At 30.9% G+C, this 14,360-nt stretch overlaps 1 protein-coding gene across 1 annotated transcript; it reads right to left on the reverse strand.

The window, feature by feature from the left end:
- Positions 1–109: 109 nt before the first annotated feature.
- Positions 110–11,466, reverse strand: LOC145751709 (uncharacterized). The gene is made up of 13 exons (XM_082567886.1): positions 10,426–11,466; positions 9,240–9,423; positions 7,686–7,834; positions 7,242–7,417; positions 6,421–6,658; positions 4,368–4,514; positions 4,042–4,137; positions 3,695–3,860; positions 3,278–3,506; positions 2,963–3,207; positions 2,647–2,846; positions 2,244–2,531; positions 110–2,129 (listed from the first exon to the last, which is right to left on the reverse strand). Exons 1-13 carry the CDS (start codon positions 11,378–11,380, stop codon positions 1,438–1,440), a joined length of 3,765 nt encoding a protein of 1,254 aa, XP_082424012.1. The 5' UTR covers positions 11,381–11,466; the 3' UTR covers positions 110–1,437.
- Positions 11,467–14,360: the final 2,894 nt, after the last annotated feature.

Raw genomic sequence — 14,360 nt, forward strand, 5'->3', positions numbered from 1 at the left:
GTGGCGGCCACAAAACTTGCCTTAAGTAAAATATTAGTTGGTTATTTAGCCTCAATTTGCGTCCGCTTACGATAAAACCAATTGTTCATTACGTTTATTGATTGGCCTAAGAAGGACGATAAAGAAAAGAGACATAAAAGGAAAATAAGAACATAAATACTGGTCACGTGACAAAGACAGCAAAGACAAAAAAAATATAAGTTTTTGCAAAAAAAAAACGTTCAAGTTTAAAACCCATGCACACAAGTAATAAAAAGATTCTAACTCTTTGCCCGCTCTTTGGGTACATTTTACAGACTATTTTAAGAAAAACCAAGAAATCTTAGTCAAGGGATTAGGAAAATACTGTTCAAAGCCATTGTAAAATATACAACGACGGGACGCAAATATGGCACAAAAAAAAACTTTTAGAATTGCAACAAGTAGAACATTATATTTTTTAAACAAGAACTTAAAAAATTAGTCAAATCGGATTTAATAAAAATCGAATGCAAATGCATATACCCAAAACAACGTGATAAATTGCGCAAAACTATGGTTAAAAACATTTTCTATGAAGAAGTAAAAAGAGACGATAAAAACGCACGCCACAGACGATGAAAAATCACGTCACAGAACTCAGGGTTTTCCCCAAAAGATCGATGTCAAACAGTGTTTCCAAATCAGAACAGTGATATCACCGTCTCGCGTTAGATTAGATCAAAATCATAGATAAAATAAACAAACAAATAAAAAGCGGGCATCACGTGCTCGTGATGTCATAAACAAAATATGTTGCAGCAAAATTGGTATATAGAGCTATATGGAAAATAAGCATATACTAAACAAGAAAAAAATACGCATAGAGTAATATATGTACGATTTTGGTAAAATATTATTTCGTAAAAGCTCAAACGGACCAAAGCACCGATAACGTCACGTTTTGGTTACAGAAATCCCCAAGCTTCTTGCAACGGCTTAAATGTAACGACAACTACATAGAGTTTTAACAGTGGAAAGGCAAAAAAGGAAATGGGCGTCTAAATAATCGATGTTTAAAGTTTCTAAACATCTATTCGAGGTTAATTAAACAGTCTTGTCTAAAATTATTTAGTTTCAGTAAATAATTGGTCTAATCCTAAGCATATTGCGCTTTTATCGTTTTTATTGAACTTCTAAAATTTGTTTTTCGAGGGTCAGGCAGTGTAAGGAAGCAGCTTTGTAGAATAGGCAAAAGCTAATTTATGACAATTTTTGTGACGTCACAACCGCGCGGTTATGACGTCACGCAAAGAAAAAGAACTTTCGAAAAGGAAGAGAGAGATCAACCGTTTGACTTTTAACAATTTTTAGAAAAACAAACTAAAAATAAGAGAGAATTTTTTTAAAAAAGATGAAAAACTATTGCTTTTGTTGATTATTGCGCAAAGATGACGTCATAGAAAAGTTTTGCTGGCGTCACTGCAAAAACTCGTTGTAGTCAAAAGTGTGTTGACTGGTGCCAGGTGTGTTTGAATCAAGTCTTTCCTTTTTCGGACTGTATCTCATTAAGGCATCATGAACATCCTGCTCCTCCCCCATGTTCTGATCCAACAAACTCTTCTGGGTGTTATAAATGGAGGTTGTTTTCGTGTGGGGGTAACCACTTCGACTAAATCTTACATGTTTTTTGGGAAGGGGCGGGGCCTGGTCCCCGCTTTCGTTAGAATGACTACCGGCACGTTGATGAGGGTGGTTGGGAAATTTGATATCGAAAGGGGACGGTTCGTCTAAAATAGGGTTGCTTACCGGGTGGGTGGCTGGGGCTGGGTAAATCCCCATTTGCTTTGGGGTCATGTAGTGGCGATAACGTTGTTGTTGTTGTTGCTGGGGGAGATTGTACATCGGGTTGGTTGGAGTTGACGTAGAATCGGAGGCGGAGTCTGTAATTCTTTTTGTTCCGATTGGTGAATCAGAACCACTAGAGGGTGAAGACAAAGAACGAAGGTCATAAGGTCGTGAACCCAAAGGCCGGGGTCGAGAAGTAATGGGTAAAGTGCTCGGGCGCTCAACTGTAGCAGTGTTGTCAGTACCCTGATCACTTTTTCGTCTTGATAAAGCTGTCGGTGCAGGAAGACGACATAACTCAGGATTTTTACCAGCTTCAAGTGCTAAAATTACATAAATTTTTAAACTTATTTACTTTAAACATTCCTGTATAGTATTATATTAAGAGATCAAATGGTGTTAGGGAAAAAATAATACTACCTGACTATATACTATACCTTTCTCTGCTGGTGTTTTATGATACTGCAAAACTTTTACAGCATTAGCGAGTGAGGACATTGGGACTCTTCCATCTGACGGGGTCCTTCTGTGACCCCTAAACCTTGCAGGGACTCCTTGAGTTTGACTCGATTCAGGAGTGATCCCGACCCCCATGACCTCTGTAGGGCCCCAAGAAGATCGTTTTCGAGCAAGAGCTTGAGCTTCTGTAGTAGGGCTGGTAAAATTTCGAAAGATAACAGTAGCAGGGGACGAATCGTCGGGAGTTGGGGCTACCGAGGTATGACCTTATCAGGAAATTATATTAAAGGATTTTATAAATTGCAATAAATTTAAAAAAATTATAAAATTAAAAAAAAAAGTTTGACCAGGGTACAAATTTTAATTCTTATATTAACTTACCCGAGTTTGACTCGACTGAAATCTGAGCCCCATAATTTACTTGCCCCTGGTTGTACAATTGATCATCGTCGTCATGGTAACCCGGATTTGTGCAATCCACAAGATCGTGTGTGGTGCTAACATGAGGTGTAGCTTCACCAGTATCTGACAGGTCACTGTTTGTGCTGACGCCGCGCAAATAATGAACAGAGTCAGGGGGTCTAAAATGTTTAGTTTTTTAATTTTAATTTTTAATTTTTTTTTTCATAGAATGTAATCATTTTGTTCAAATCAAAATAAAATAAAAAAATAAAGTTAAAACTTGATCAAAACTAACCTCAAAGACACGGATGACACATTCTTTTTTGGTGACGGACTGACAAGATCACCAGTAGCTTTATACACAGCAAGAGCTTGTGTGATATTTTCATGAGCTGAGATGGAGTCCATAGAAGATACGGACAACAATGTAGCTGATGTTGATGGTTCACTGTCCAAAGAAGCAGCTGACATGCGATCGCCGGTGCTAAGTGTCTGACCACTTTTTGTTTTGCGAAGTTTGGGATTAATTGCTGACTGTTTCTATGTAATGTATTTGGGTTAAATAAAAGTTTAAAGTCAGATATTTTTAATTTTATTTATTTAAAATTACTTGAGTTTTCGGAGATCCGTTTCGACTCGAACCAGAGGCATGATCTTTTCCATTCTTACTTGACTTTGATTCTCCAGATCCTGTGCTCCCAGTGTCCTCCTGGGAAGGAAGAGGGAGATGTGCAATCAACTGTGCTACAGATCTTACATCACGACCCAATGCCACAGCAGCAAGTATAACTGCTGCTTCAAATAAAGCCCCGTTCATGTTTTTCTGCACTCTTTTTAAACTAAAACAAATTAAAATTTTAGCTATTACTGTGTTTTGGATAGTTTTTAGAAAAAATATTGCAAATAGGTTGTCAAACAGTTAATAATAACATTTTTTAGGAAAATTGTAAATGCTTATGAAGTATATATAACTATGTAAAAGAACACCTTTAACTTATAAAATAAACCTGTTTAAAACAATTTATACCTGTTTTCTCGACTGCTTTGAGGTGTTGGCCTCGGAGTTAAAATATCATCACTGTCGTAGACTTTCTGCAGTGTTGATGTCGAAGTTGAAGCAGAATCGGGGGTCACACTTAACTCAGATGGTCGTTCGGGGGTCACGCTGTCCATGTCAGTGGTTTCACCTTCACCTGAATGTTTTATTAAGAAATTGCAAATTATACTAAAAGTTGCTTCTTTTAAAATCTACAAACTTAACATGATTGGTTTTTTTCTAAGCATTTAGTCAACCTTAGTTTAAAAAAAAACTTTATAAACTTGACAACAAACACTAAGATAATAGAAAAATTTAAAGAAAAAGTTTAAATGTACCGTCTGTATTGACGTCTGAGGATTTGACAGCTTTTTGTGCTTCCACTCTTTGTCGAGCAGCAGGCAGGGACATAACATCAGTGGGATTGTCAGGATCTTTAAATATGGATATTTTAAAATTTCAAGAATTAATGGTTAGGCTAGATGAAATGTTATATCTACAAAATATATTTATAAGATTACCAAAGTTTGTTTTCTTGATTTTAAAAAACAAAAAATAGAATCTCATTGTAGAACTGGTTATTATTTTTTGGTTTAAATTTAAAAAAGACCAACCCAAAAAAATCACATCCAACTAAAAAGGCCTACTCAATATAAAACCTTACTTTTGATGGTTTGAAGTTGGGGAATAGAAGATGTGGTGTTGGGAGATACGAACGGGTTGTCTGTATCATGTTCAATCATGCTAAGAACAGTGTTTTGTGATTCGTTGTTGTGAACTGATGCTTTCACTGACAACTTATGCTGAAAATCTAAATAAAAAAATTAAGGATTTAAAATTCCATAAAGTTTTTTTGGCATTGGATGACAAACATTAAATTTTATTAATAGTCAGATTTTAAAAAATTCTGTAAAAATATTTTTTAATTTTTACTAAAAAATACAAATATTTTATTGGTGATTGTTTTAGTTTTTAAAATACACACAAAAAATATTTTGCAACTGTGTTTGCTCATTAACAAGCTGCAATATCAAAACAAAATTTAGGTTTTTATGTCATTCATCAAATTTATAAATTTCCTTTAATGGCCTACATGAAATTTCAACTTTCCAAAATAATAAATCATTAAACCTAACAATGAGATATATCATTATATTAAAAAATTATAACTTTAACTTTAAATCAAATATCATTTCGCATAACCTTTATTTATTTATTTCAAACAAATATGTTACTAATTAAAAATGGCCAATAATGCTTACAAATGTTATTCAATTTTAAAATATCATGGTTATTTGTAACCTAGTTTTAAATACAACAAAATTAAACAATATTTACAAAACAAGAGACAAAAATAACAAAAATAACAAAAATCTTTTGAACCACATGCTATTAAAAGTACAATTGTGGAAAAATTATTTAAACACATATTAAAGGGGTATAAATCACAAGTAAATGATTAACAAAAAGGTGTAAACTGTAGCCAAGCACAGTCTGTCAAGTGTCTTTATTCAAACATTAATCTAATTCTCTTAATTTAAAAACAACAAGCTTTAAATACAGTATGAACTTTTGTAAACTCAAACCTTAAATCATCCCATTGGACATAGCAACACATTAATTAAACTCAAAATAATTTCTAGCACAAAATTTAAAGCAATTAAATAAACAATCACAATTTTGAAAACAATTAAAAAATTCTATAAATCTAATTCAGTCGATATCCCCAAAAAAAATTTTAAATTGACCTCATTAAAACTCTATTATACTACATTTCTGGAATATATTTTAATTTGACACAATATGGAGTGAATATTACATTCCCACATTTAACAAGCTCAACAAGTTGGTCATGTGACAGTTTTGCAGTTAAGTGTAAGGGAGTCAAATGTGAATAACTATTAACATGATTTTGAACAATCAAGTATACCAAAGACAACTACTAAGTTAAATATATTTTTGTAACAAGTTGACCTAATTAAAATCAACAGAGTTAACATATAAAAAAACGTAACTAAAAATAAAAAATGCCAATTTTAATTCAATTTTTTAACAAAAAATTTGACATAAGCTAAGACGAATTTCTTATTTTAGTTTTGAACTACTACTAATAAGTTACATTTTAAAAAGTCAATTCAAAACTAACTGTACTTCACATGAATTAAGATTCAAATGTATATCAAGGCTAAGCACGAAAAAAACGTTTTTCACAGAAGAAATAATTCCCGTCAACGCGAAAACTTTTTAATAATAAAATTTTAAGATTAAAACTAAATTTTATTTTATTACCTCAGAAGCAAGCAATAAAATATCTAGATTAAATAGAAATAAAACAAAAAATAATAAAATCCCTGACACCAACTTCAAAAATGTAATCTCAAACACAAATTTATTTTTAATTTATAAAGTTTAACACCAAAATCAAAGATTGCCACCTTAATAAAGGCGGTATTTACTATTCTACCAAAAACAGTTTCGAAACTAACAATTTATTGAAATTTAGGTCAATATTGTTAAAAAAATTAAACAGCATATCCCAGAGAGGCATAAGTTCAAAATAGGTAGATAAAAATATCGTAATGTCACAAAAATGATGTTTTCGAGCACACGGGTTTTAGGTCAAATGTATATTCAGTATTACCATGACTGTGATCCCCCAAAAAACTTTAATATCAAATCAGATATCAGGTATATACCCTATCAAAAAGATGTCTTACCTTTAGGTTCACTTATAACCAGTTTACTCCTCTTAAACTTTCCCTTGCGTTTTGCAGGTGGAGGTTTATTAGCTGGATCAGTCGGGCTTTTTTTCTCGTGTAAATAAATATTAAGTTCACGTTCGACGATGTCAATTTCTCTTTTGTGCAACTCCCGCTCCCGTTCCCGGAGATATTCCTCGTGGAGTTTGTGTTGTAATGTTGCACGAGTTAATGCTTCTTCCCGACTGCATAATTCCTACAAAAAATTCGTGTTTTTTATTTTAAGAATTTTAACTAATAGAAAAAAGAAAATAAAAAATTTGCATGTTAATGTTTAACAAAATTAAATAAAAAATCTTTTTTTAAAACTTTAATGGTTTTATATATTTATTTAGTTTGTAGAAACTAGAAACACCAGGCTAATTTATAAGAAAAAGGGGGTTTTATTTTATAAGACTGTCGCTGTGCCATTAAAAATTATAGTGTGGACACAGGCTACTATTATTTAGGGCACATAGGTAAAAATTATTTTTTATGATAAAGGGTTAAATTCAGTTGTAAAAGCAGAATAGTGAATTTAACTACATCCGGTTGATAATACAAATATATAGCCATTTAAGTGATATAGTCATGCTTACATGAAAAACAATGGAATAATTAATCATAATAATATCAAACTCATGTTGATGTACTTTAGATGACCCAAAAAATAAACTAAACAAGCAAAGTTAAAAAAAAAATTTAAATCAATTACAAAATTAAGCCAAGTCATCATTAAAATTGTAAAAATTGAGGTGGGCCACCTAAAATTTTTTTAAAAATCTGATTTAAAATCTTACTTTTTCTTTAGCTCTTAGATCATCAAACATTTCTTGTATTTCTAGTCTCCAGTCATCTTGCATACATCGAAACGACTCATCTGGCACAGAAGTAAACTTAGATTCAGCTATGGTTTGGAGATCAGTTAAAATCATTCGAAATGAAGGCCTCATCTGAGAATTTGATGCCCAACACCCTTGAATATTAAAAAGTTAAAAATTGTATAAAAGAAAAATATAACATAAAACAAGAATAAAAAATAAAGATAATAGGTACTGCAATTTAAATACGAAAAAGCCCCTTTAAAATAATTAGAATAATGTACAAAAAACAGAAGTTAACACTATAAGAGTGCATGGTTTTATAGTTTCTGAATGAAAGTATCTAATGAAAAGAAAATGCTAATAAGAATGGATCAAACCTATATCATATTACAACATCACAATGAAAATTTTAATAATTACGTTCAAGTAAGTCTTTAAACTCTTTAGGGCAAGTAGAAGGAATGGGTAGAGTTAACTTATTAACAGCAACCCCATAAGCCACAGCTAACCCATCAATCCCCCTGTATGGTTGTTCCCCTGTTAGTAATTCCCACAGCAAAATTCCATAACTAAAAACAATTAAAATTAATTTTTAGTTTTAAGTAACAAATAATTTACAATAGAAGTAAAAATGATAAATTAAAAATTGTTTTTTTGTTGAGTGGTAAACTTTAAAAACAATTTAACAATACATTTTTACTAATGAATACACATAAAACAAAGTTTGAAGTACAATAAAAAAATTAAATGTTGTATAAGTACAATAAAAAAATTAAATGTTGTATAAACCAAAACATGATACCGATTTACACAAGTATATTATATAAATTATAAAAAAAATTTCAATAAAAATTTAGGTCTTGCCAAAAGTAAGTCAGAATTATTATTGATTAATTGTTGTTATAGTAATGGTTGATTAGTAGTTTAGCCCAATTATTGATTGATATGTGGTTAATGAAGTTTTACTAATTATTTCTATTTTTAGTTTTCCAAAATAGTATGTGACATTTAAAAAATTAAAAAATATGTTTGTTGAATAAAAAGCTATAGGCTAGCAGACTTTCAGATATAAAAATGATGCATTATAAACCACAAAAAAAACTAAAAACGTTAAAGAAAACTCCCAAATACCAAAACACAGTCTCTTATAACATAAAAAAAACTTGTTTATTACCAATTGTATGTTAATTGCTATTGGTAGATGGTACAATAACACAACATTGGCAAATTTTAAAACTACATGTTGCTATGTTATTATTTACTCCCATATTGGTGCCAAGCTAACAAACGACATATGTCCTTAATTCCCTTGCCAATTTAAATGGACTTCAACACGAAATTTAATGAAATTTACACTTTTACTTAATTTATGTTTTAAATTATTGGAACATTAATGTTAAATATCAGACCGAGTAAGATTTAATATAGCAGACTGACACATATCCATTCGAAGAAAATATTTTTAGTTATGACCAAATATCCACAAGTTGGTAACACCTAACACAATAGTAATATACAATATTATTATCTAAAACCATTAGCAAATAATTACCACGTGAACAATTTTATTATTAGTACCAACCCAAAACCTTAGTTTTTAATTGTGTTTTTTATATCATTAACAATAGTAGTAAAATGCTACTAAACCAAATCTGTTTAGCATTTTTTAATAAAAACGGCTTTTGTATTTGACAAACATCAATTAAACACTGTTTATTCAACAAACAATTGCTTTAATTTGAGCAAAAATTTTCGCTGTATAGGTACAATTATAATAAACAAAACTAAATTTTAAACCACCTTACATACTTATACCAAAATAAAAAATAATTCTAAACATTTTATAATTCTAAACAAATAAGTGAGTAACCTATACTTCAACGTAAAAAAAATATGTTACATATTATTTATAAACCTTAATAGGCTATAAAAAAAATAAAAAAAATAATTGTACAAAATTTTAATTCTTCTTACCTCCAAACATCACTTTTCTTAGAATAAGTTGAGGATTTTATAACTTCGGGGGCCATCCAAGCATAAGTTCCTGCTGCACTCATTTTAGTTGTTTTATACATTTCCCTTGCTAACCCAAAATCTGATATTTTCATCGTCTTGTTCATTATGTCGTCCGAATCATCAAATTGTTCTTTGATCAAAACTGCAATTGAAAAAAAAAACATGAAAAAAAAATTGACTTGGCAATGTAAATTACAATAATTCACAAAATAATAAAACTAAGAAATGTTATAATTGTTTTAAGTTCGCAAATAGTACAATACAGCAAGAAAACATAAAAAATAGTTTTACTACACAAACTGGTTTGGAAAAAATCTAATATCATAGTTTAATGTTGATCTCCTCTTACCACGAAACCCAGTACACTTTAATGTTTTAATGGATTAAATACAAAATCAATAATAATAAAATTAAACAAAAAATAACCTATATTAAATATTTATACCAATGAAAACAATTTAAAAAAATAAATTAAAAAAAAACTAGGATTTAGTAAAGATTGTGTAATAATTTCACTATATTAAAGTAATAACTAAGAAATTAACAATAGAAACTCAAGAGTAAGTGGCATAGCTGTATATTGAAGCAATAATTACCAAAAAAATTACCTTTACAATAAGGAGAATGTAAAGAGGTATATATGTATATATATATATAGTTTATTAATGCTAAAATTTCACATGACAATCAACTTGTATGTAAAAGCCCACTAGTCTACTTTATTTAAAATAGAGTATACTATAGGTATATACTCATAATACCAAATTAAGCAATTTTTCAACAACATAAATATATATAATCTTGTAACTATAAATAAATGTAATAAAATTAGTAAAAGTGAATAATAACAAAAAAACAGCTAAAGGGTATCATAATTCTATTGTTTGTTATGAGTTAATAAGTAATACAATTACAGGAAAAGGTTTTGCAAAGCGTATGGCAAAAAAAATTCCCTTGCGTGCATGTCTTTAAAAAAATAACAACATTTTATGATTAACCTACATTGTAAAGCTAATTAAATATATATGCGAATTTTATTAAAAACATAAATATATAAATATTGTTTGGATAAATTTCAAAACCTTTCTTAACAAAATTTTTGTTGTGTAATTTAAATAACCAAACATAAATAAGATTAACTTACCATTACTAGATTTTAAATCTCGATGAATAAGTGGAACAGGTGCTTCATTATGAAGATATTCCATTCCCTCGGCTATCTGTAATGCCCAGTCCACTAGGACTTGAGGGGGTAACTTTCGGCCCATTAAACAACGATTTAAAGCCCCGCCTTGGGCATATTCGAGCACAATACAAAGGTTAGGCTGTTGCAAACAAACTCCTTCCAATGCAATAATGTTTTTATGAGAGAGAAGAGAAAATAAACGAGCTTCTTGGCGCACGTTTGCTAGTGTTGTACTCACATCTTCATCTGGATCAACCTTGGCTGCTTTTATAGCAACTTCTTTGTCGTTCCAATACCCATGATACACTTTTCCAAAGCCCCCTACGCCAATGATTTCCTGTAGCTGTAGGCTGTTAAAATCTATTTCTTGTAAGTTGATAGTAATATTTGGTCGATCATCATCCCCATCTTCACCAAATTCAGGTGAATCATCATCGTCTAGCTTATGATAAACTCTAGTTTTTTGCTGTGTCAATTGTTGAATATTATGTTTTGGTTGCGAGACGTAATTGCTTGGAAATATTCCTAATTTGTTGGCAATTTTACCAGTCCACCAACCCTCATCACCAGAAACACCAATGTCTTTTGAAATTATTTCAACAGTCTGACCAGACTGTAAAGTTAATTCATCCTCGGCTTTGGCATCATAATCAAACATAGCCACCCAGCATGGGTTCGTATAGTTCCCATTTTGTTGCCAAGGTACTGAGTTCTGGTTGGCGGGGACAATATTGTTTACCCAGCCGGGTCGGGATAACAAAGTGTTGTCCAGATTGTCTGCATTTTTGACAAGTGATGCATTTTGAGGAACAAATGCATTTTGGGGGTGTACTTGTCCCGCTGTGGGTGTACCAAAGGCGTATGGAAGCTGGCTTGTATAAACATTATTGCCATTTTGACTTGATACAAACATTACATTAATTCCCAGTTCATTTGTGTGACAAACCTTGTTACTTGGGCGTTAGTCATTTGTCACCCAACATATTTGTTAAAAGTATAGCCTGTCTAAATAAAATAAATATTCATTAAATCTTTAAGTACAATTATTTTCAGAGACTAGTAGTTTATAAGACAATACCAAAACAGCATAAAAAAGCTCACGTAAAAATTTATGGATTATAATTGTAACTTTACTGTAACAGAAAAAAAAGATTCAACAGTTAAACCTCCTTTCTTTATAATAACAACTATAAAACTGCCTTAAATACTCACGTCAAATACAAATACTGTCAGACTGTATAACATTTACGGAAAAACGTAATTTAAACCAAAGTAAAAATTTTGTTTATTGACTAAATTAAAATAAAAACATAATTCTAGACTTTGTTCCCCGTCAGCAACACAGAAACAAAACTTTTCAGCTGAGTTATCTAAAAAAAAATTTATATTCACACCGCTTCAGTTGTATTTACTTTAAATAAAATATAAGATTCATCGTTAGATAGAGACTAATATAGTCCCTTTAAATATATTACATAGGTATTTTATTTTATTTAAATTAATAAAACGCATAAGTATTTTTACATAAGCTTACAATAATGATTTAAAATCCAGTTGGGTATTATCGCGTTGTTGTCAGTCATATGACGTCACAGAGAAATGGGCGGAGCGTCGTTTGCGCTTATAAGCGCTTTTTACCGGTAGAATACTCGCCGGGCGTTGTGGCGTGCGTCTGTAATCCAGTTACTTGGAGGCTTGAATTGGAGGACGGCTTGAGACTGGGAGCCCTGCGGCGATCTAGCCCATGTTGATCGGGTGTCCGCGCTAAGCTCAGCGTCAATATGGGCGCTTCGGGGGAGCCTGAAGTGTCCAGGTTGTCTAAGGAGGAACGAACCGGGCCAGGCCCTAAAGGGAGCAGCCAAAAGTTCCCACGTTGATCAGTAGCGGGATAGCGCCTGTGAATGGGTGGAGCGTCGCAGCCCAGCCAATATAGCAGGACCCAATTCTTTTTGCATTTTTTAAATTAAAAAAAATAGTGGAATATAATAAATAATAAATATGCTTATCATAAAATTTAAAAACTTTTTCTTTTAAATATTTTAGTTACACTTTTTCAACTAAGCGCAGTCCATACACACCAAATCTGTATAAACTAAGGTTTATGCATTCGTGGGTTTATAATAACAACACCTTATTAGTAATCGTTTGTTTGATAGACATAAAGGAATTAAATAATTAAAATAGGTTTAATTCAAAAAAATATTAACATAACTACTACAAAGCATAAGGAAATACCTGGCTTCACCACTTAAGTTTATTTGATTTTCACTGCTATAATGCTGTAAATCCCTTTAATAAAAAAATTCAAAAATCTGTGAATTAATCACAGGGATTTTACTTATTACAAAATATTTTTAACTGTTAAATTTAGCTTGGTCAAGTTTACTAAGTTTGTCCAGATCGAAGATAATAAAATTTTTAAACAAAATATTTAATTTATTGTTTTTTATACTGCTTTCAGATTTAAAAAATGCGTTAAATGTTAAAGACTTCTCTAATGTCTAATATTCTAAAAATAATTGATATGACTCACCCCTTTAGAAAATTATTATTTAGTAAATAGAATCCAAGACAAAAATGTCTACAAAATATATTAAGGGTGACTTCAGACAGTTTGTAATATTCAAATCAGTAGGTTACTTTTTCGGTAGCAATATATTGTATTATTAATATTCTAAATATAGGTGTTTCTTAGCCAAAAACATAAACATACGTCTGTGTAGACTTTAAAGTATTAGGAATGGGAAATATGTGAGCTTTATCTTTACAGGAATGACAAGGCGAAACACAGATAGTATGCATAGTTATAGACTTTAGCAAGTGTAACCACCACGTATGACATAACAATCAGTCATTCACTTTAAGGCAACAGACCCGCCTTAGGAAAACGGAAGGATGTTAATAAATAAAGTTTAATACGCCAATAACACGGGCTCTGAAAGTTTTATACGGAAGTTAGTCAGCCGTAAGTCATTATACGTAAGCTTATTAGCACTACTGCGTAGTATTCGGACGCTTTAATATAGGTAACTTGCCTTGGTTTGTACCAAAACAGCCATGACTGTTTTAATGTTCACTGGACCATGTGTAAATAGAACCGAGTATAAAGAGAAAAAATATTTTTATAGTTTTTAATCAAAGTTAGTTGTTCATATAACTATTGACTCTACAAGAAAAGTATTCTATTAACAATGTAAACACTGAAAGAAAAATTATAAATGCTTGCTAGCTATTAAAGGAAGTTTAGTGCTGGGCCTACGCATAACATACAAAAATAAAAAGGCTAGTTTTAAGAATTTGTGGAATTTGGTATTTAGATTTCTTAATAACTGAATTTTAATTTAGTTAATAAGTAAGTACGCAAACACCACCGTCAGTCTTATTAGCCACATCACGTTACTTACCGATTTATACGAAATTAGCTGTGACCTAGATTATACCAAATTTAAAAAGTAAAACAAGTCAATCTTTGAGCACATACATAGATATTTAAGTATTGTTTAGGTTTAAATTGAAATGGGTATGGCATGGGTGCTATACTGTTATTATTCTAAAGTGGACCAGTCTATCGTTACTTAAGCTATATGCACAGTGACAGGATATTTATAGCCCAAACACTAACAATAATATAAAGCAAGATTTGTCTATAAATAAATTTATATGAAAACGATTTTAGTATATTATGTTTTATAGTACTATTTTGTAATTAGTAATATTTATTTATTGGTTCGTATTGCTGGTGTATGATGTAATAAAGTCAATAAGCCTGTTTTTAATGTTGGATTGTGATGCAACGATGTAAATGAAAAAGTGACTGCTTTAATTTAATTAGCAAATACCAGTCAGCACATATGTTTTAATTTTATGCTTTACATATTTTTAAATATGTACAT

This window comes from Corella eumyota, chromosome 1, assembly GCF_963082875.1.
Source record: "Corella eumyota chromosome 1, kaCorEumy4.1, whole genome shotgun sequence".
In the NCBI taxonomy this organism is placed as follows: Eukaryota; Metazoa; Chordata; class Ascidiacea; order Phlebobranchia; family Corellidae; genus Corella; species Corella eumyota.